This window comes from Vanacampus margaritifer, chromosome 3 (genome assembly GCF_051991255.1).
Source record: "Vanacampus margaritifer isolate UIUO_Vmar chromosome 3, RoL_Vmar_1.0, whole genome shotgun sequence".
Classification (NCBI taxonomy): Eukaryota; Metazoa; Chordata; class Actinopteri; order Syngnathiformes; family Syngnathidae; genus Vanacampus; species Vanacampus margaritifer.
In genome coordinates, this window is record NC_135434.1 from 13380234 (window position 1) to 13404580 (window position 24347).

The 24347-nt window shown below is 39.4% G+C and overlaps 2 protein-coding genes across 9 annotated transcripts in view; both read right to left on the minus strand.

Annotated features, from left to right (window-relative positions):
* Positions 1-3862, minus strand: part of ccser1 (coiled-coil serine-rich protein 1) — a 118725-nt gene extending 114863 nt beyond the window's left edge. Inside the window, exon 1 of the mRNA XM_077562192.1 lies at positions 3660-3862. The gene's annotated coding sequence lies outside the window, so the exon portion shown is untranslated. The remainder of the gene's footprint in view (positions 1-3659) is intronic.
* A 1054-nt stretch (positions 3863-4916) lies between these two features.
* trim36 (tripartite motif containing 36) overlaps positions 4917-24347 on the minus strand; it is a 37257-nt gene continuing 17826 nt past the window's right edge. For all 8 annotated transcript variants that reach the window (XM_077562195.1, XM_077562196.1, XM_077562202.1 and 5 more), the window contains 11 exons: positions 23613-23959; positions 21988-22134; positions 20598-20693; positions 19310-19447; positions 18760-18875; positions 18348-18469; positions 14207-14324; positions 13536-13738; positions 11699-11882; positions 9958-10071; positions 4917-8089 (listed from right to left, as the gene is read on the minus strand). In XM_077562195.1, the coding sequence (XP_077418321.1) occupies positions 7729-8089; positions 9958-10071; positions 11699-11882; positions 13536-13738; positions 14207-14324; positions 18348-18469; positions 18760-18875; positions 19310-19447; positions 20598-20693; positions 21988-22134; positions 23613-23959 (1946 nt within the window). In that variant the 3' untranslated portion in view covers positions 4917-7728. The remainder of the gene's footprint in view (positions 8090-9957; positions 10072-11698; positions 11883-13535; positions 13739-14206; positions 14325-18347; positions 18470-18759; positions 18876-19309; positions 19448-20597; positions 20694-21987; positions 22135-23612; positions 23960-24347) is intronic.

Below are 24347 nucleotides of genomic sequence, written 5' to 3' on the forward strand. Positions count from 1 at the left end.
ACATTGGGGAAAAACAAAACAACAGCAATGGTGATGGGCAATATAACATCAGATAACAACATTCTGCTTATAACAGTAAGAAGTAACTATGCAGAGAATTTTAAAGACGAACAATGGTGAATCGGCACCGGGACTTCCTATCCAAACAGGAAACACCTTTACAAGAAGCTACTTGAAGTTGTTACCATGACTGAGCATGTGCTTGAACGCTCGTAAATTTTACAGTTTGACCAACATTAATATAAAAAAAAAATGGATGAAGAAACTGACTGCTATTCTTTTTTTTTTTGCAAATGTCCAATACTTTGTCCAATTTGAGATGATGGCCACGTAAAACACTGAGCAGAATTATCAGTTACTAGTTAAATATTTATATTTGTTCTGTTTAGCAATGAATGGTTAGCATTGTTATGGCTTTAGTTATGGTCTTCTTCTACTTCCTGCCCCCCCCCCCCCCCCCATTGACTTTGGCTTGTTCGGAGTCAGAACCTGAGCTTTTGGGCTTTGATTTGGATCTTCTGTGACAGCGTCGTAAGTTTGTAAGCACCAAGTGAAGATGTAGCCTGCTACATTAGCTTGCCGTGCTAGCTGTTTGTTACTAGTTTAGCAGTTGATGTAAAAGCATACTTTTACATGTATTACTCATTTTAATCATTCAAGTTAAAAGTATTACAGTTGTTTAAAACGCACTATCATCGTGTCAGTTTGGTTTACTTTGACCTCTACTTCTCACAGTTAATAGTAATGCTAAAAATGTTACAGTTAAAGATGCCTTTGGAGGTTCCACTGCACACATCAGTACACTTGGACTATCTAATGAGACGCAATACAAAGGCTGTGTCAAAAAGTCTGTCTTTACGAAGCTAATAATGTTCAGACTCATTACACTTAGAGAAAGTGAAAATGGAAGCAAACGAGGCCAGTCTGTAAGAACTTTTGTCCTTTCATCCATTAAAAGAACACATAGTTACTTTTTTTTCACAATTTTAAACGGTTCTCACTCTCAGGCGTCCAAATAAAAGTTCGCCAACATTCCTAGGTCAAAAGGGACGTATTATGGGAAATTGACTTTTTAATTGCTTGATACAAATTGCTTGGCAATCAAGTGTGAAATTAAACAACAAAGACAATCTTTTGGAATCTGCCCATTTCTGAAAATGTGTCCGTGAGCGGGCCATTCTGAATTTTGCAGAATTTTAAAGTTAGCCAATTTACATAATAACCGCCTTGTAGCATGATAGCATCTAGGGGTAATTACAAACATAAAGAACAGCTTTTGACACGTTACAAATTCGACTGCAGTGGTAGGGAAGAAGGCTACAGCTTCAAAAGCAATTTGTTTTCTCAATTGAGTCAATTAGTCAAATAACATGCCAGGGCTGAGTTTTTTTCCCACCTGGGACTATGTGTGACATCATGGTGCAAAGGTCCACAGCAAACAACAGCCTAGGGGCCATTTGCGGGCGCTCTCCATTTTCTGTAGCCCTTTGGCGTCTTCTAAAAATAACACTTGACATGACCCGTAGACACAAGCCGCAAAGCCATGAAATAAAAAGGGGGCGTGGGTGTGGGGCAGTGTGCAAAGCATCGGTGTGAAAAAGTGAGGAGGTTGCGACACCCACATCTCCGACACCCATGACAACTAATACTACTAATGATAATAATAATCAGCAGTTTTTCCCAATAAATATATTATATAAACAATACATAATTAGTGTGTTTATTACAATTAAAGTCGAAGAATTTCAAAGTGGCCCTTGCATCCTTTGATTTTACTGTCCTCGGCAGAATAAGTTTGGACACCGCTTCTCAGTCTTGTATAAAGTACAGTATGTGAAAGTGATATTTGAGTAAAAGTGTAATTATCTTTAATAAAAAATAACCCCGGTTGAAATTAAAGTCACGTGGACATTACTTGTGAGGATAAGCAGTTCAGAATAATGGATTGATGGATACAACACTTGACATTTTGCTGTTTAAGTATCAAAATCCATGTTCTGGTATTATATATTGGAAGCAAAAGAAAAGTGACTAGTGGTGGGAATCTTTGAATGTCTCACGATTCGATTCTGATTTTTTTGTGTCTGCGATTCGATTACGAATTGATTTTCGATTAAAAGCGATTTTTGATTCAAAATGATTTGATTGACAATGATTTTTGCTTCAATCTATAGATGTGCAAGGAATTGTAATGATCTACTCCAGTCTGACTCGCTAATGCTAATTAACGCGCTACTCGCGGCACTTTTATCACTCAAAAACGGCTCCACACTGCAAAAAAACAACTTTTATTGGAATAACTTGATCGTAACTTTTTCCTTCTACTCTCTAATGTGGCTACAACTTAACAGTGTATTAGACCGCGTGGAACCACACCGCCCCCAAGTGGCCAAATAGGGTACAACATGAACAGCACTCCAAATAAAGGCACACACAGACAGTATAAAATAATTTAAATAAAATTGATTTTGGGACATTTAAAATCGATTTTGAATCGTACTAAATGAGAATCGCGATTCTTATGAGAATCGATTTTTTGGCCACACCCCAAAAAGAGACTGTTTTGAATTTGGATTATGTTTATACTTATTTTTATTGTAATGTTATTTATTTAAATTTGCATAGTTAAAGATCTGTGCGTTGGCCAGTTAGCCTGGCCATCACATGACACTGAGCGACAGAAAAAATAAAAAAATAAAACACTTTCGGTGTGCTCTGACATGTACATATCGTATATGTGTTTGTCCATGGGTGCGTCCATATAACAACTTCCTGATTAGGCTACCTGCATCCCATTGTCATTGGCTTCCAGCTAGGGCTGCACAATATGTAAAATAAATATTGATATCACAATATCAGCCCATGCAATATGCAAATTGCAAAGACTTGTGGAATTGCATGCTTTTTTTCTAAATTTGGCCAGACAGACGCTAACTTAAATGTGCATCACCGCTCAATAGTTAAACATTATCTAGGGTACAATTAACTACAGGCAGCAGGCAAGAGTATTCTTCCGCTTCATCAATCAGATTATTTTTTATTTTTTGTAGTAACAGTAAACGAAGACAGTTTGTGGAAATAGAGCAGAGACAGTAGGCCTACATTTTAATTAAGCTTAAGTTGCCAGATATGTGACAAATGCATGGACATTCTACTTAAGTACGTTTGTAAAGTATTTGTGCTCCTTTACATTACAAGACTGCGCATGATTCACAAGAAAATTCCCCCAAAAATTAAGGGGGCGTGTACATTTCGCGTATTTTTCGCTTTCACGGGGGGGGGTTTGCCCGTGAATAACGAGGGTTGACTGAATGTATGTGATAGCGGTGACCTGCAGGCCCCATGAGCGGACACCTTCAAGCTCAGCCCGCCTGCATGCGCACCTGCCCGCCTCAACAAACCCCTGGAGGCCGCCTTGGCACCGCGACAAGGGCCGCTACTTAATTCAAACAACCGCAAATCACGTTTTGCTTGAATGACAGAAGACATGCACGGAGCGACCTTGCCGAGTGCGGCTAGGCGTCGACCAAGACGCACGTCACGGACACGAGACGATAACACGACATTATCGCCGAAATCGAATGTCACAGGTGTTCAGGGGAAATAACAGAAACCGGGAACGGTGCCATTGTAGCTAGCTGGCCGCTAGCTGGACGTACCTTTCAACGGATTCCCAGCGCTTCTCCGGCTCGGCTCATAGGGGCTGTGTGAAGCCTCGAGGCGGCTACTTGACCCGGGGGATGTCGGTGGCGTGACGGTATCAGCTCGAGATAGCGTCGTTGTTCCGCTTCACTGACGCGGAGCGGATCATTTCCTTTCCTCCTGCGTCTTGATCGTCTTCCGCGTTGAGGTGACAGCGGCGTGACGTCACTACCCGGTCCCGCCCCTACACATGCTCATAGCCATTAGCCTCGTGCAGGTAGATTGTGATTGACAGGTGAGGGCGCCACAACGAAGGACATCATAATTAAAAACTTTCATAATAAAAACATCATGAAATGTGTAAGATATAGGAATAGAAGTAATACGGTAATTGTTATTAAATGTATTGAATTTGTACTCATTCCAAAATACAAATAATCATCATTTCATAATACAAAAAATATTAGAAATACATTATACTCATGCAATATATAATCGTCATTTAATAATAAAATATTTTAATACGGTAACTATAAATCAGTAATCAATGAATATAGAATTTTTTTATATAGTATACTAATACAATATGTATAAAAATGTGATTAGATTTAAAAAAAAAATCATTATATTCATATGCAATATCAAATAATAAAATGCAATAAAACAAATGTAAATCAATGCATGATACTCAATGCAGTAACGACAGTAAAATAATAAATGTATTATGCACATAGAATACAATCAAATTCAATATTAAAAAATGAAATATTAATCTAAAAATAATAAAAATGTATCCAGAGAATTAAAATAAAAAGTAATGTACTTAAATGTATGTTTATACAATATATACATGATTAAAAAAATACTGTAGCTACTAAAAACATTTAACAAATGTATTTATACAGTAATACAGTAAAATACTGCACATCAATTGTCAGTTAGTAATTTAAAAAAAATGTGAACCTAATACATCCCAATATTCTGTGGTGCCACCAAAAATGTGTACCAATGATGGATAAGGTGGTCTGATAACCATTAAACAGGAACTTATTAGGCCTTCATTACATCCAAGTCTCTGGATGCTGAATTAAATGTCGTTACATAGGCTATACCATACATACTAATTTTATTAAGCTATTACAATTAATACAGAATCCAGTAATTCTATTAACCTATATATTCACTAATACTCTAAACACCTTCCTTGTATGGCAAGTAAATTGCTATTTTAGCTTTATGATGCAGTAGTTAACTTTTAAGAAAAACAGACCATGTTTTAAAAACACAACTTTATTTGACGACCTCACACAGAGCCCAGCGAAGAATAATTCTACTCACATTTACATCACGCATACATGTACCCACCACCTCCAGCAACTTTTGAGGAAAACATGTAGAAAAGTCATTTTAATTATTGACATATTTAATATTGAAATCCCAACGTTAACTACTAACAGTGCAAATTAGTGTCAGTCTAAGCAAAGCTAGCCATTTTTCCTTTGAAATATTATTGCACTCGATTAGGATACATACAAGTGTTACCGACATGCAGCATGCTAGCTTTGCTTTGTATTAGCTTGCCTGCAATTTTGATTATGAATTTTCTGCTCGATTTGATTTTACACCCAAGAACAAAACAGGGAAAACAAGGACATTCAGCTGTTGGTTACATTCCACCAGTGAAAGCTGCCCCTGTCAGTCTTTAAATGCATAGAGACTTTGTTTTTGTTTGTTTTAAACCTTAGTGGAATTTAAATAAAAATGAACAATATTTTCACCATGTAAGACCGTAGAGTTCAACTGTAAGAAGATTGATTCCATTTATTTGTAATAAACCAAAACATACTTGCACATAATGTAGCAAGAAAAAAGTAGGGCAAAGTTGTCAAGATCATTAAAATAAAGGGGGTGAATTTCAGAACAGTTAAAAAAAAAAAAAACAGTTTACAACGCACACACAAAACAACCCCCCGCTCCAGAGTGATATGTAAGTGGACGTTTCCAGTGTACTGCTTATACAGCATATAACCTGACGAGAAGGCATGTCGAGGGTGAACACATTAAAAGTGACTTAAATAAAATTGTGGATCTGTAAGGTGAATTCAATTCCAGGCTTGACAGCAAGGAGGTAGGTCATATTTTTAGGCAGAGCACCAGTGGTACCGTTACACCGTCCTGAAATAAAAAAAAAACTAACCATGAAAGTGTCCGTGTTGCTACTCAAATGTAAACGACTCCCCTTCTGATCGCGTCGAGCGTGGGTGTGACACTGAAGGAAGTCAACGGCGTGTTTCAAAGGCAACTTGGTTGCACCAGATTTTCCTTTACACTTGAAGGCGGAAACAGGCTGCGTGTGTGTAGTGTTCACATTCTGACACATAAGTGATGTTCAGGTGATGCGAAGTGAAGGACACAAACGTGCTAGGTGGCGATGAAACTGTGATGATGTAACAAAAAAAGTGCAAAAAGTAGTGTTTTCGGTGATATATATTAAAAAAAAAAAAAAAAAAAGTCGACAACCGTTATCAAATGAACCCGGGTGCAGGTGATACAGATAAGTGTTCCAAAAACAATTGTGCAACTACGTCAGGGATTGTTGAGCAAACAAATGAACCGAAAGGCACCGAGGCGCTAGCGCTAAAAAAGATCGACTACGAAGGCTTTCTCCCATCAGGTCCGCTAAGAAAAAGATTCAACTGCTACACAACACAGGCAATCACGTGATCAATGATTACACGTCGAGAGCAGGGTTTCCCCCCCGCCCCAATAAACATACTCAATATAAATTAACTATAACGAACACAACAAACAACTGGTGACCCTGATAAAAGTTCACTAAATTTGTGAAACCCTGCTCTGGAGCCAAACTGAGTTACCAGTAATCGTTCCATGTTTGCTAAAAAGAAAAAAAAAAAAAAAAAAAAAAGTAAAATGGCTGCCAACTATGTTAGCAGCTAAATTCAACATTAATTAAGAACCGGACTTTGGTACGATATTTTACATCTGACTGCCTCGTACGCAGACCCTTACCTAACAAGATGTGTTATATTAATGTTGATCCGACCAAGACCCTGATCTAAACCACCTCAATGGGCCTGGAGAACTCGGGTCAAAATAAACGTGCAGGCCACACGTCATATTTGTGTCGTCGTAACATACCAGGTCAGGTTTCACAGTTTGATGTTTCACAGTTAATCTAAAGAATTAAAATTAGTATTATATTTGTGTCAATACTAAAATACCACCTCAGTTTTCAGTTTGGACCAGACCCTGTTCAAATCCGACTCAACGGGCCAGGAGAACGCCCGAGTTAAAAATGCCCACACTCTGTAATTAAGTCTAAACTGTCATCTTTGTGTTATTGTAACATTTCAGGTTTCCTACCGGAGGCCTGGATGACTCTGCCTTAGAAAAGGGAAAAAAGAAAATCGTCTCAAAATAAATAATGGGAAGAGGCTTATTTGTATTGTTAACATGCTAGCTCAGGTTTCAAATTTTCTAGCAAAGAACCCAATTTAACAGGTTTGGAGTACCCTAGTAATTGAAGCTAGCTCGCCATAGTTCATTCTTAAGTGTCATGTTTACGTTGACCTAGTTCCAAGTCATGCTTGGACCAAAAACCTGATAGAAGCCACCTCAGCAGGACCGTTTATGAAGCCTGTTAACCGTCACTCATTCCAAAGTGTCACGTCGGTGTTCATTATGCCGTACCAGCACAGATTTTACAATTTGAACCATCGAGAGAAATTGAATCCGCCTCAACGGGCCGAGAGGCATCTGAGAATTTAACCCGCTCGCTGCATTTCCTGCCAAACTGTTATATTTGTCGTAACTAGCACAGGTATCCCAATTTGGACCAGAGACCTTGATCGAAACCACCTCAACGGTTAATGAAGCCGGCTTGTATTATTCATTCTTTGAAAAATGTCAGATTGAAGTTTTAAGATTCACAATTTAGACCAAAGACCCTGATCGAATCCGCCTCAACGGGCCTGACGGACTTCAACGAAACCTCCCTACCACATGTCACGCCAAAGTAAACTCGCCAGAAGGTGCAAATAGAGCGCTGGGCGGGGCCAGTCGCCCTCAGTAGGCGAGCCTCTTGGCGGCGACAGACTCCTCCAGCTGGACCTTGCCGCCGCCCATCAGGCCGAACGCCGGGTACATGATCCCCGAGCAGTCCACCTGCCTCTCGTACAGGCAGCGCATGTTGTCGGCGTCGTAGAAGTACACGCGGCCGGCGTCGTGATCCAGGCACACGCCCAGGCGCTGCGGCATTGGCAGCGCGCGGTTGCCCGGGTCGCCCGAGGAGGCGGCGGTTGAAGACGAGGGCGACGCTTTGGGGATGAAGAGCTTGCCCATGCCGACGGTGAGGAGCGTGAAGGGCTGCGAGAGCTCGTAGCACGCGTCTTCGCTGCCGCTGTCGTGGCCGCTGTCGTGGTCGTACCTGGGCGAGAAATTAATGACACTTTTTAAAGGTGTTGCTGATTTGGTTAGTTTGTTTAATTCAATTGATGGTCTTTTTAAAAAATCGAATCGTTGAAAATTGTCTAAATCGTGAAATTGAGGTCTAAATTGTGAAATTGGAGTGCATACAAATATAAATGGTCAATTACGTCCTTCCATCAATTTTCTTAACCGCTCATTTCTCACATATATATTAAAATTAAATAATAATAGTAATAATTAGGGATGCACCGAAATGAATTTTTGGGGCTGAAACCGAAAACCGAAACGCAGAAAAAAAAAAGATGCAATTTTAATTATTATTGCAGTTATTATAATTAATTAAAATTATAATATTATTATAAAATATTTAGACCTATTTAGCACAGGCATTTTAACAAAGCACAATATAAATTGAAATGCGTCCACATGTTTGCGAATGTTACATTAAACACCAAATGCGGGATGAGCAACTGAGCATTTTCTGGCGGTGTAATTGCACTTTATAGTCAATGTAGAGTATTTCGTACCGGCGGGCGGGCACGGATGCGTGTGGTGCGGATGACGCATTTGTAGGCTATTTGTAGCGAGACCTGGTGCGGAGCACTTAAAATCGGCACATTCACATATTCCGTTTAAAAATAAATAAATTTCTTCGCATTCGGCTTTGGGAACGGACTGCAAAGTCAAACACGGCATCCTGTACAGAGCTGTAGTCAGTAGATAGTGGTAAGTATTTACTTGTTTAAAACTGTTGATAGCAATAGTGCTAACATTAGCTAAAAAATTTAGCACGGCCACCAGAATGCAAGTGAAAAAGTGGAAGCGCCCGAGGGGCTCTCATCAAATAAAAAAAAAAGAAGGTGCTGAAGAGGAGAAAAAGTGGCTCACCTGTAGTGCAATACTCGGCAGCACTCTTTTTTATTTTTTTAAATATTTTACCAAGCGACCCTCTCCTTCTCCAGTGTGCACAATGAAGCTGCCGGTCCTCACAAAAGCCAGTGAGCAGCGAGGCGGACACTCACTCCCGTGTTTGGTGTTTAATTCAAACAGACACTTGCCTGCAGCAGGGTTTTTTTTTTTGTTTTTTTGCGTCACCACAACATCCTCTTTCGGCTTGAATTTTATCTCTGAATTTTATCTCGGCCGAATGCCGAAAATGCACATTTTTGCCATTTTCGGCCCAAAATTTTCGATGGCCGAATATTCGGTGCATCACTAGTAATAATAATAATAAATCATTAAAAAAATTATATATAAATTAATATAAAAAAATGTTGCACAAGTTATGAATGTTACATTAATGTTAAAATTTACTTAAAATCGGTATACATTATTGTTGTCTGAACATTTGCACAGGATTTATTTTTGAATGAATGAACCCTTTCAATAAATGTTTGCTGGCTTTATTACTTCAATTAACATCTGTCCAGAATTAAAAAAAAAATAATAATAATAATAATAATAATAATAAATACATAAATAAATAATAAATAAAAATAGATTTGGGGGGATATCGTCCAGTCCTAATTGTTAAATTCTAATTCATAGCTGGCATCCATTTTGTTTATTTAAAAATCGTCTTGTTTAAATCATGGAAATTAGTCTAGAAATAATTGATTTTGAAGTAGTAAATTATTACAGTACGGTAAAAAAAAAAAAGTGTTACATTGGTGGATTACAATTATAGAATAGAAATTCCCCCTGGCTATTAACACGAGCAGCGAGAAAGGGCGTCTGTCTGAGAATATAAGCTCTTTACAACTTAACACTGCTTCTTACATCACAGGCTTTAGCCAGCAGCTTCACTGGTAAGATTGTGTTGTGTTGCAGGCAGGTTGAAAAAGTGTTAGCATGGCTGGGATGTACCTCGGGCTGCTCGTGTCTCTCGGGTTGTGAAACCACTCCAGCTGCTTTGTGTCCGAGGCCACGCCCACCTTGACCATGTAGGAGTGCGGCTCGACCTTGAAGGCCCAATAGTGTCTGCAAAACATGAAACATTTGGAGGATTAAGCTCACCAGAGTACATGTTTAATGGCTTGACAAGCCTTTTAAAGTCACAAATTTTCCATTTAAATAAATCACCAGATCTCCAAATGATACATTTTCCGCAAAATAAGAGCTTAAGTAACACTCTCAGTAATGACAAAAATTAATTCCTTCTTTCTTTAGGGGGGTAAAGACAGTTTAAAAATGGATAACTGCATATACATGACATAGAGTGCATTTGGTATTTTATGCAATACTAGATATTAGGGATGGGCGAGTAGCGATACAAGATATAGGGCAGATAGGTACACTGCATTATTTCTAGGTATCGGTACTACCGATGCCCTCTTATGGCTGTTTTATGAGCAGGAACTATAAATTAGAAGAGAAATTGACATAAAATACTGTATATACAGCAGGTCTATTATTATCCTTCATCGTTTTTGGAGGAAATTTTAAAAAGTAGGACTGGTATCTGTACTTTGTATCGGTGATTACTCAAGAGTACTCATACTGGTAGCGGTCTGGAAAAAGTGATCAAAAACCCCTACTTGGTATTATCACCATTTTCATTTGTGGTGAGAATGATTTTAAAAGGCAATTCAATGTTTCGAAACACTTGTAATATACTGTATTATTAGGCATTATTCCAAATCATAATTCTGAACTATGCTATTTTAACAAAGTACTATGGTGCCTTGAGATAAGAGTTTTATTCATTCTGTCACCACACATTTCAAATAATCTTTTCCCAATGAACTGAATGGAAATGATCATCTGTTAACAAAAACAAATTCATAAAACAAAAATTTAAAAATGAATTAAAACATTGAGCAAAAATAACACTCACTTATATTTCACTTAAGAAAAACATACAGTAACGGCATATTTATTAGTTTTTGTCACGTTGCATCATTTGAAAACTGCTCTTTCTGGTGTGCCCTCTTTGGCCACCTGGGGGCAGTATAAGACAGACAGATGGGATTTTGAATCCACCACAGTTCTAAGCGCAGCTGCAATATATGATTGGCTGAACCAATGATATTGGAGCGGGTTGTGTCCTCCCAAGAGTTCAAGTGGGATTCATAACACCTCAAAATTCCTCAGTATGGCACTATTAGCCTTTTTGCGTTAAGGACAAAGGGTATATGAATGTGAACACTGTTGTATGACCAGTGTACATGGGTTAAGGCACAGAAACATAGATGTGCATTAGCATTAAGCTAGTGGACTGAAAGGCTGAGCTATGCTTTTCAATGTGTCATTCTCTTTGTTTTCTGTTCAGTTTGACAGTATGAGTGATCTTCAACACGGAGTTGTTCACCATTTGCTTAAGTGCAGCGATTGTGAAGTGAGTTGAGTTCAGCGCCACACCCCAAGTTTGATCTTGCAAGTCAAGCCCCCCAAAATTGCCAAACGACTACCCATATCTCATAGCGCCACTGTGTTCTTAGTTGTCAAAAATGTAAACCGTAAAATAATTCAATCTATAAAATGCATGGTTAGCTTCTTAGCTTATAGGCACCTGATATTCAAGTCCAATAACTCCCGGTAAGTAAATAATATGTGCGAGGAAATCAGGCAACCATCATAAATATTGACTGAGTGTGTTGTGACGTACCTTCCCTGAGAGATGCCCGTGTCGCCTATGATATAGTCCAGGCTGACGTAGCTGCCCATCTGCACGCGATCCGCGGCGAGCAGGAAGGCCACGCCGGCCATGCTCTCCACGGCGTCCCGCCGCTTGCTGAGCACGAGGCGCTCCGTGCTGAAGCCGCACTTGTCACTGAACAGGAAGTCGAATGCTGCGCGTGGAGAAAGCCACATGACAGCGGTAAGAAAACTGGGTGGATGAGCAATACTGCTGTTTGTTGTTCAATGAAAGGATTGATTGTTCAATAAAATATCTAAATATGGATACAATTCTACTTTCTAATAAATCTGTTGAATGTCATGCTTTTTAATGATATTTTTGTCTGTTTTATGACCAAAAGAAATGTTTATATTTATGCTTATTTCCAAAATTCAGATCCGAAACCCTTTAAAACTAATAACAGATTTCTTCATTATCTCCAATGCTGGACAATCGCTCTGTGTAAGTGTTCAAAGTAGCCACATGGGGGTGCTGTAACACAAAAGAGCCACTAGGCTGTTTTACTATTCCCTCAAGAAATGTAATCACCATGTGCAGCTATACTCCTCATTTGGTTGGAATTAATTACCTTCTATAAATAGTTAGTAGGCCAACATCATGACATCATGCCATACATGCACCGTGTTCACTCAACCATTGCGTGGAAGGGCAATCTGGGGGTCTACTCCAGGGAGGACACGCTCATTTGTGTGCCTGGGAAGACCTTATCACAACTGGGGCATAATAATCCCAACATCTGGCTACACACCACAGCAGAGCTACATTTAGAATAACATGAATTCAATATCAAAAGAAAAGTGAGTATTTGACACCCCCTCCCTGCCGATATAAAACAATCAGCCTCTCAGTCAAGATTAATCACGTCAACGTATGTCCTTGACACCATTTACTACCAAGTTTTGGCGCCATCTTGAGATATATAAACACACAAAAAAATGGGAATAAACAATTGCAAGCTGTTGGATCATTGTAATTTCAATTGTGAGGATTATTTTGATTTCAAAGTATGCCGAAATGCTTTTTGACTACTACCTTTTGAGGTAGGACCAAAAGCCCCACCTACATTTCTCCACCTTCCTCAGATAAATGGCCCAGGTGGATAAATCCTGTATCGCTTTTGTGTGAAAGACGCTATAGATAGCCACATGGGTTCTACGTGTTCTCTTGGCTTCACCCTGGCTTGAAATTCCTCCTCATCACTGATGCTCAGTAAATACTTCCATGAGCCACGGAGCCCAGGAATTCAGATGCGGCGATCACAACGCGTGTCCGAATCAAAGTTCACGCGGTCTGACCGCCCCCCCCCATCTGCGCTGGCTTGAAAGGACTCTCATCCAGAGTTGGCATTGGAAACCTTTTCGTAAACCAAGGACTCCCCCCCGTGTTAGCCGTTAAGACTTAGATTGCTACATTAGCATCTCATGTTAGCTGCCGACTGTGTGTGTTTCTTTAAACAGCCCCTCCTTAACAATTCACCCACACGCACTCTAGTTTGAGTCATATGAAAGACTTAAAAAAAAAAAAAAGCATCACCATGGTGATCTGCCAAAACATCATTGTGCTTCGTTGCCTCTATTGTGTGGCTCAGAATTGAAAACCTAAACAGCAAAGCATCTGTCATCTTTTAATCTGTCTCTGTCGCAAATCATAATAGTCACTTTAATCCTGTGCATAATCATATTTGGGGATATTAATGAATAACCCCCCGGTGGATGTTCGTGTCCAAGCAGCTCTCCAAAACACCCTCAAAATTCTCAAGTACAACGCCTATGCCAGAATAATAAGAGTCCGTGATGTTTCTTACCGGGTGCAGGGGGTGTATGGAAGGTGACCTCAGGGCTGTAAGGGCTGAACACGGAGTTCCTGCAGGTGCGCACCCTGAACGCATACAAACTGTCAGCGTCCAGGCCGGACACGGTGGTGCTAGCGGCATGCATGCGCTCCATCGCTTGCCAGACGCCATCCTCGACGTCCTCTTCGGACGGGGACTGGCTCGGGCCGCCCAATCTGAACACGGAATCATTAGCGACTGGATGTGCTTTAAAGGGGAAGTCAACCCTCCCCCGAAAAAATATGTTCTATGCAGCCCGCTAGTTTAAATATGGTATTTTGGTTAATATTGAGTTAGTGGAATATGAGTTAAGCAGCAAAATCCAGCGGGTTTTATCCATCTCAGGGGGCGGCCATTTTGTCACTTGCTGTCGACTGAAGATGACATCACAGTTGCTCAGGTAACAACCAATCACAGCGCAGCTTCAGAAAAGAGCCCTGAGCAACATTGATGTCATCTTCACTCGACTGCGATGGATAAAAACGGATGGATTTTGCTTCATAACTCATTCCAAAAATGTAGTATCAATCAAAATGTCATGTTTAGACGCACATACAACATATTATTATCAAGAAATGTTTCAGGTTGACTTCCACTTTAAGGCCGATGATGTTGATGCATTTGATTAAGTATGCGGGGCCCACCTGCGGTACTCTAGCAGGTGCTGGTCTGTGGGTTGGTGGTCATCGGACAGCTTCCAGAAGATGGCGGCCTCATTATAGACGCGGCTTTTGGACAAATCAATCATGGGGGGGTCCGGAACTGGATGAGGGGGTGGAAGCAAATGAGAATTTACACAAATTATGGAACTGTCAGCATACAATTCCTAGATCTTATTTCAGCAAGAACATTTTTGTTGCATCCGTTTTTGCTATTCACAACGCGTATGTATTTACATAATACGTAGACGGAAAACTCTTAAAGTGATTGACAAATGTCATGAGCAGTGGATCTCATTGATTCACTAAGACGGCTCTATTAAAGCCTTTAATCCTGCTCAACAGTGTACTTTGCTCTATTGCGTGAACTGAAGCAAACGTATGTGCATATACGAGTAAGTGGACCACCTTGCATAACACAGCCCAACAAAACAACCTACTACTACAACTTTTACGGCAGAAATCCAAGCACAAACTACGCTTATTATTCCCCATGTTTGTCGCCAGTTTGCAACAAAATGGGGGCAGTGGGACATCAGACGTTTGAAGACTGCAGTGACAAACGGAGGCTGCTAGCAAACGGAGCGCAACACTGCCAAGTTTTACTGCAGGGGGTTTAGATTTCTCTCCTTTCCATTCTCCTTTGTTGCTGCTACACACAGGAAATAGACTCATTTTTCACTATTGAGCCAGTGTTCCCGTACGTTGGTGTTCGTGTAAGAGACAAGTGATCCTGCAATCCTAATTGTGGTAAATGAAAGGTTATAGCGATTTAGTTAGTAACATGGCAAGCTATTGAACAGAAGGATGTTTCAGTTACAAACAAGCATTTGTCAATTCATACCTAGTACCTAACTAGTCTCGAGGTAGCTCACTAATTATCCAGATCGCTAACTAATTTACGCTTTTTTTTTTCTTTTTAACCCTGGAGAACCCACGGGGTCAAATTTGGCCTCTATAAATTCTGCTACTCAAATAACAGACTTTTTTTTTTTTTTTTTACAAATTTAACTTCAAAAGTCCAGAGTGCCCCTTCTGACCCCTGCATGGGGCCATCTAGTGGATGAATATTGCACTTACATGAGCCAGAGTGGTGGTTGACAAGATGGCTGACAACATGCTGTTTTGTTGAGCTGGAAATCAATCCAAACAAAACCATCTTCTCAGCAAACCATCAGATGGTAAAATTGTGGGGTTTTTTTGTTAATCTATTTCATATCATGTTGCAGAATGCCTAGGAGTATGTTTTATATATATTTTTTGATAAATTAGCAACTCTGAGCTAGTTCAAAAAACAAGGGTTAAAATTGAAAAAAATATATATTTTGGTGTTCAGTGAACTTATAGCAGTCATTTAATGTATAATTCATAATTTTCCAAAGAAGAAAAGGGTTCTTGGGTTCTCCAGGGTTAAAGAAAGGGCGGTTGAGTGCAGCAAATACGTCGAAACAGTGTGTCCAACGTAATAACATTCCCATACTAATTGCATAACAGCTCCCTGTTTACATTTGGCTGACATGCTAATGAGAGTAAGACTCGTGAAAGATTCACACAAGTTGATTACAACGTGTTTAGTAGCGATACAAAGTAAACACTTGAGTGTCAGCCGCGCTGGCAGACGTCGGCGGTGAAGGTGAAGGAATAATGCAGACTGTTTTAACATTGCCGACATAGCAAACGCAGCTGAGGCCTCTGTGACACGCCGCCAATCTCCTTTTGAGTGGACGCAAGTCAACAGCTGACAGCTGCCACTGATTATGAGCAGAACGACGAGCAGACCCCAGAATAGACATTTTTACCGCAAGTTGGTTTCACACTCCGCTTTCACCTGAGATAAATCATGAATGGCAAAGGCCTCACCCTATATAGCTCGCATCTCACCCTCAAGGAATCGGTGTGTTAGGTTCAAAGAAGGAATGAGTAAAAACCCCATAGACCACATTTGAATTAAAACCAACAGACAGCGCCTATTCATTGATACATACAGTTAAAAAGTTAATAGTTGCATGTGAATGTAAAATATATGAAACTTAATTGTTTCATTTTTGGTTCAGAATTTGAATTATGATTAATTAGATAATTTATTAACTCTTTGACTGCCAAAAACGTTAAATAACATTTAGTAAAATCCTATGGAGGAGTGCCAAAGACGTTAAAATACGTTTTGTTTTGTTTTTTCAAAAGAGAGGTGAAACTAACCATTTTTTATTTGTTGATTACTGAAAAACGGAATAAGGTAGAAACAAACTTTTTCTTCTGATGAAAGATGAGAGTTCAATCTTGCATTTGGTAGTATGTGTGTTTCCATAGTCCAAACACATAATTTTCTGTGGACCTTGAAAGATCAGTCAAAAATGCTTAAATCGGCTGGCACCCACGGCATCCCTTTTCTGAAAACGTCTGGCAGTCAAAGAGATAATAAATATAGAAACATCAAATACACGTAAAAATATTTTTTTACTAATATTCTCATTTTAATTTTTTTATATTATCATTAAAAAAAATTAAAAAAGGTAATTGTAAAGCAGATATTTCATAATTAATTAGATTTTAATTCATGAACCAATATTTTTTAAATCAATACAAAACGGTTAAATGTGTGTATTAAATGTTTTACCCCCCCCCCCCCAAAAATACAAATCACATTAAAGCTACTGAACGCGGGAAATTCCATTTTGAATCGCTACTGCTACCTGCTGACGAAAAATAAAACTTCACACCTTTCTTCGCAAACAATGCGCACATGACGTCACATCCGCAGCCACAGTCTGAAAACTATTGGCTTGAGGCTTCCAGAAGTACCCATTATGAACAGCTAAGGTGTTAATCTACCAATTAAATGTTTCAGTCATAAATGGTCAAATAAAAAGGCTGTTGTAAAGACATTTTGGGGCAAATAGTTACAAAGAGCAGCTTTTTATCTATTACGCAAACATTTAATGAGAAATGGATAAGAAATGCAAACATTTTAACTAATTTTAGCCAAATGAATGCAAGAAATATTTCAGGACTGTTACTGTACTGTAAATGACTCAGTGGGCTGAATTGAAAGATAGAGCGGGCTAAATGTGGCCCCTGGTCATACTTTTGCGAACCCTGGTTTAACGTAGCTTTTGTTTGAGCTTCCTGTGAGTGCTAATGGTGCTCTTAGCAGAGGAAAGGAAATGAGGCTCCCATGGCAATAATGCACTGCACTCATTTGATTCAAATGTTGGCAGTTGATGAGCCATTTAAGAATCTCCTGGCCAAGCCTTTAAACCCTCAAAAAAAAAAAAAAAAAAAAAAGTGTCCGTGTGTGTGCTCTTGTCCCACAAAACGCAAGCGTGTCATTTTGTGGTTTTGGAAAAATACATTCTTCACAAAGGGAATTTTATTTTGGTAGCTTAAAGGGCAGGTCTCGTGCCGTAATGGACACACAATGAGTACTTTTGATGATTTCAAGCCATCTTTTTGTACTCCAGACAAAGTTTTGTTTTTCCCGTAAGCCATTCATTAAGGTCAGAATCCTACCTTTTCACATGAGGAAACCGCTTTTGTTCAGAGTTAGACTGCTGAGCCCTCTGAACTCCGTTGCTAACCAAAACAGTAGCACGTGACGCACATAACTTGCCAGATAAAATATGGATATTTACCACAAAAGGTGCAGGGGGCAAAAAAGAGAGAAAAACAAGATGAAGGAAACAAGGTTAAAACTAAAGGACATTTGTTTGTTAGCCAATCACTTGAATCAACTAGCTTGTAAACAGAAGAATGTTGAGAAATTAGGAGTAACTAGCAGCCAGTTGGTTGGATTACACAAAAATTACACCATTTTCCAAGAATGAGAGGCGAGTTGAAAACTGAGTCACGGATGGATCTATAGCTAACGTGTGAGAGGTTTGCCCACACCGGTAACGATTGTTCCTCTTGTCAACATCAGGGCATTGATTGCAATTAAATAAAACTAGTAATAACACCACTGCAGAGCAGCAAATGTATGGATTTTCCATACACCGCTCTTTCCACAATCGTTAGGCAAGAACAACATGTCCTTTTACTTGTCAGCTCATTAACCAATGACAAGGCCTCAAGATTGATCCAGCATTGACCCACAGGCTTATTTAGACTTTTGATCAGTGTTGTGTACCTCCGCCGAAGCACAACTCTTTGAGGAGGGTCTCCTCTCTGGATGTGTCCAAGACAAACTCATCAAAGCAGGGGTCAGCTGATGGGTGGAAGGTTCTTAGAGACTCGGTGGCCTTCTGGATTCTGAAAACACACACACACACTCACACAATCTTGTACTCGTGGGTATGAGACATTTTGATTTTTCTCTTTCATAGAGGATTAAGAATAGCGCTTGAGTGGACAGTATCATGATCCCGCAAGTGCAAAGGTTCCGTTCTTATCCCAAAGCCGCGAATGGAGATCAATTAGCCCGGCTTAAGCTCGCTTACTGCGTATGGTAACCTGCCTGCACGTGGCTCAGCATGTTTATGTTCTTCAGACACACAAACTCACACAAAACATAAGCAACTTAAAGTGTGTTAAAAATATACCTGACGTGCAGCAGCTTGGCAGTCTGTACAAAGCAAGACTGGTCAGTCTCTTTGAGTACCTCCTGAGCATAGCCCACCAGGCCACTGTTCTCCAGCATGCCCTGGTACTCCTCCATCTGGGAACACATAAATACTGATTAAAGCATATTAAAAAGGAAAAATTAAACAAAATTAACTCATAAAATTATGACAATAAAATTAAATGGGAAATATACATTTAGATAAAATTAAAAAAAATATTTAAAATGAAAGAATAAAGAAAATTAATGTTAAAATTATAATAAATACAAAATAAAAATAAAAAACATCACATTCCCAAGAAAAATAAAAAATAAATAAATTTGAAACCCACTTAAAAAAGACAAATGATAATGGAAACTAAAAGAAAAAAATCCAAATACACAATACTAAAAATTTAAACTGAAAGACTACCAAAGGAAAAATTTAAATCGTCAAATTTCACCAAGGGAAAAAAAAAGTTAAAACAATTGTACAAGACAAAATGTGTGTGGGGGGGGGGGGGAGAATGAGCAGAAATCCCAAACCCCACCTGTGATTTGAGCTGTCCCATGCGTCTGTTTCGAGACTGCTCAATGGATTTGAGCATCTCCGACTTTCTCTCCTGCAGGGTCTCGAACAGGCAGTCAAAGTGCTCGGTGGCCTGACGCTCTGCCAGCTGTCCATTTTCCTTTGGGGGCAAACGTGAAATATTACTAACAAAAAACAAAATTGATCCAGTCAGGCACCATCCAAATGTTTACAGTAAATGTCATCGTAAATTGTTGCCCAACAAAACAAAAACCTACAATTAACAATTGTCTCAACTGGCATTAAAATGTGAGGAAAAAACATCATCCTTGCAGCTAGAACCAACAATAGATGTGTTTTATAACAATGAGCGCTTTTGTTTGAACAGAGGCTGTTGTCGTTGTCGTCTGTGAACAACAGCCGCTACCCAGTTTGTCAAGATAAAACACTCGGACGTAGGACCGTGACGTGGTTTAGAGCATAGGTGTCAAAAACTCCGGTCCTCGAGGGGCCGCAGTCCTGCAGCTTTTGGAGTTTTTTTTCCTTCTTCCAACACAAGCTGATGCCAATCAGCAGGATCGTTAACAGGCTTATGCAGAGCTTGCTGATGAGCTGATCATATATCAGCTGTGTTGGAGAACGCAAACATCCAAAACCTGCAGGACTGTGCGGCTGTCCAGGACCAGTTTGACACCTCTGGTTTAGAGGAACCCAATCTGCAGTTTCCTGGTTTGTGTGGATTACCTTAATGAACCTGAATAGACTTAACACATACAAAGTAGCCAAATAGAGATTGCTATTCAACTCAACGGACAGGTTTTCAAACAAGCCACGCAGATCTTGTTCTCAAACATTTGAATACTTCTCCATTCTGCGTCAGGCCAGTTATACAGAACAGGGACATAAAGGGGGAGTAGAAAAATTGCATATTTTGAGGCCGTGTAAAATGGGCTTTTGGTACTACTTGCCAAAGCGTTAAATTGCTAGATCGACTTTGTCCCCTCACGTCAATTCCATGACAGTGCAAATTACTGTATATGGAAGAGTGACATTGAAAAAAGGTGGTAAAATGACAGCTTTTGGAGTTTCTAATGCTACCTCCGAAGGTTGAAAAATTGCGAAAAAAAATAACGTATTCCTCCCCATAATGTGTCAGTGCCATTTACCGGTACACAAATGCCACATTCGAGCAGGCCGGCTTTCACATGCAGTGTAAAGGGCCTGTAATATCTTCTGGGTTAACCAAAAAGTGGAAATAAAAAATACAGTTTCTTTTATTGCCTTTTATTGTCAGGCTTTTGTTTGCCTACCTCTGTCTGACTGATGAGCTGCTCCAGTCCAGTAATTTGAGCCCTGACTTTGTCCTCTTTGCTGATGAGATAATGGATACTCTTGGCCAGCTTCTCCTGTGAGAGGACAGATGAAGACACAGCAGATTTTCAGCTGGCCTATATTCACACACACACCAGACACTTGAATAGGTACACCCGCACACCATACTCTGCATACCGATGTGTTTGTAAGGAAACACATCGACATGATGCTCAATTTTGTCTCCCAGCGACCGAAACTTGAAGCAGGGCCAAAGGATACATCTTATCCACAGTTTGAAAACACAAAGAACATACTGTATACAGTCATGGGGAACTAACGCCTGCATCCAATATTAACCGCCTACACTCAGCCGATTGGATTTCACAGATTCTGCTCGGCTGACAAGTCTAAACTCATTTTGTGTTCAACGCGCTCTGCAGTTCGGTGTTCCCCAAATACATATATGATTAATCCTTTACATCCCTATTATAGTTTATATAGTACAGATTTTTTTTTGGTTTTAAGTAATACATTTGGGTGTGTTTTTTTAACTCATTCACTGCCATTGACGGGGTATGGATGTCAAAAATTCATTTGAACTATTTCTATTAGTTTAGCATTTTTTCCCACTTTTGTTAACAAGAGAATGAAAACCTAGAAAAAAAATATTGTACATTTAAAAGAGATAAAATTTGTGATTAATTGTGAGTTAACTAGTGAAGTCATGCGATTAATTACGAAAAAAATCTTTACATTTTTTTTTTTAAAGAAAAAAGAAAAGATCATTAAAAATTAGGGGCGTTAGGCGATTAAATTTTTGAATCCTAATTAATTGCAAGACTTCACTAGTTAACTCATTATTAATCACAAATTTTATATCTGTTTTAAATGTACAATAATTTAAAAATGTAATCTAGGTTTTCATACTCTTGTTGTTAACAAAAGTGGGGAAAAATGTGAAACTAATAGAAATAGTTCAAATGAATTTTTTTTTACGTCTATAGCCGTCAATGGCAGTGAATGAGTTAATAGTATACTTACTTGAATGCCCTCAGCAGAAGGAAAGGAGAGCAGTTTACTAAATGAGCACACTGGCTGTCGGCCATGCCAACAAACAGACAATCCATTTTATGCTGGCAAACTTTTGTTTTCAATAGGTTTAAAAAAAAAAAAAAAGTGTGTTAGCAACTTTATATGTCTTTAAAAGCATTTGGGATGGATAATACCATATATGGCCGACGGGGCTTCGAGTATGTTCCCCACCCCCGGTGTTAAACCATTAAACCTGTTCATCCAGGTTCTCTTGTCAAATTCTTTGAAGTGACACTTAAGCACTCCGGAAAGGAAAACGTTCATGTGATTGGAAGCCTCGTGCGAGTTCCGTACCTTGAGGATCTTGTAGGCGTTGCTCATGGACGTGACCTTGTGGTTGGCGTGCGTGCCTCCAAGCTTGCACAGGTGGCACACGGGCCGCCGGCACACCTCACAGTACATGTTCACCTTCTCCATCTCGTGCTCAGGACACATCAGAACCTATGAAATTAGACACAACAATGACTATGTTAAAAAAAAAAAAAAAAAAACATAAAAAAAAAAAAGTTGAAGTGAAACAGGAATAAGCCCTAGACTTCCAGAAAGCATTGAGACAAGTTCCATGATCCACATCTTAAAATAGAAACCCAATTCGTCATTCAACAAACACCAAAAAAGAGAAGTGATTTGTTGCATCTATGTTGTCTTAGTAGCGTGAGAAACAGGCATCATCATTCATTACTGCTTATGAGCATTTTCATCAACAGAAAGGAATTATTGTCAGTTGTTGTCCCGACTAGGGCGGACACAAATTCATCTTTTTACAATCTACTTCATTGATTACTTCGGTAATCTTATCACTTCAACTTACTTTTTGTCAACAAATACTAAATTCATGTTTAAAGGGGAGTTAACCTTTAACATTTCTTGACAATAATATCATATGTAACCTCTCTAGTCTAAACATGACATTCGGATTAATGCTGCATTTGTGGAATGCGAGTTATGCAGCAAAATCCAGCCATTTTTATCCATCTCAGAGGGCGGCCATTTTGCCACTTGCTGTCGACTGAAGATGACATCACAGTTGCTCAGGGCGCAGGCAACAACCAATCACAGCTCACTTGTTTTCTGATGCTGAGTTGTGATTAGTTGTTTACCTGAGACCCTGAGCAACTGTGATGTCATCTTCACTCGACAGCAAGTGGCAAAATGGCCTCCTTCTGATATTGATTAAAAACTGCTGGATTTTGCTACCTAACTCATATTCCACTAATGCACTATTAACCAGAGTACTATATTTAGACTAGCGGGGCTGCATATAACAATTTTGTCAAGATATTTTGGGGAGGTTCTTCCCCTTTAAACAAGGCTTTTAGCACCATTTCGTGGCATCTGTGGACTATAGATGAGTTTTTGTACATGAAAAATAATGAAGTTCTTTTTTTTTTTTTTTTCCTCCAGGAGAGCTCAGTATTGTTCATTCGATTTGACATCATCATTGCTCTCCTTTTTTTTAAAAAAACAAATTAATTAAAAAAATTTAATAAATGTTTTTTTATTATTTTTTTTTTTTAAATATATATACATATACACACACATATATATATATATATATATATATATATATATATTTTATTTTTTTTTTTATTTTTTTTGTATGTGGGTGAGTATGTGTGTGGGTGAGTATGTGTATGAGCGTGTGTGTGTGCGTGCATGCGTGCGAGTGTGTGTGTATTCATCAGTTCACCTAAAGCCCATTAAAAAAAATCCCATACTAATAATATAATATAATAATAAATTGCCAAATGCAGAAACATCAATGTAAGTTATCACGATGTAGTGGCTCTCGCTAACAGACAGAATTAAGTAAAATAATGAAGTTCTAACATTAATTCTGGACAAAATATTAACTTTTTACAGCTGAAAATGGCTTAATGAGTCAAGCATCCCTTTAAAGCCTATTTGTCAATACTTACCTTGGGCCTAAAGTTGGTGGTGGGTCCCACATACTCGTGCTGGGCCTTGGGCGTACCCCAGGGGTGGTGCATCTTGAAGCACTCGTTGCAGTAGCTGGCCTTGCAGTCCATGCAGCTCTTGGTGGCCTCTTGCTGCTGCGTCGGCTTGCAGATGTTGCACATGATGGCGACGGCGGCGCGGGCCGCCTGCCGGTAGCGCTCCACGATGCTCTCCAGGGTGAAGTTGCGGAAGAGCATGCTGATGCCGCGCTCGCCCAGGTCGATGTCGTGCTGGCAGCCCGGGCACGGGATAGTGGTGACCCGGGGTGTCACGGAGCCTCGGCGCCAGCCCGGAGATGAGATGGAGCCTGAAGGGGGGAGGACGTGAAGTTAGAAAACCTCACGTAGGGCTTTGTATTCGCAGCCTTTAGTGTTTTGTTTGGGATTTTGTCTGAGGCCCTACTTGTGAATACTGTAATTCCTCAAATAGTGGTCAACTCACGAAATATAAATCGTCACCAGCCTCAAATAGACATCTACCCTTAGGAATAGATGCTAGGGCTGCTCGATTATGAAGAAAATATTAATCACGATTAATTTAGTAATAATTTAAAAATCACGATTAGGACGATCATTTGTTTTTTGGTACAAAACAAGAAAATTTTTCAACTTAAAAATTCTTTGAAACACTATAAGTATGATAGTTTCTTTATGGACCAAACAAGGTTTAGAATAGATAAAAAGTGCAAATATATA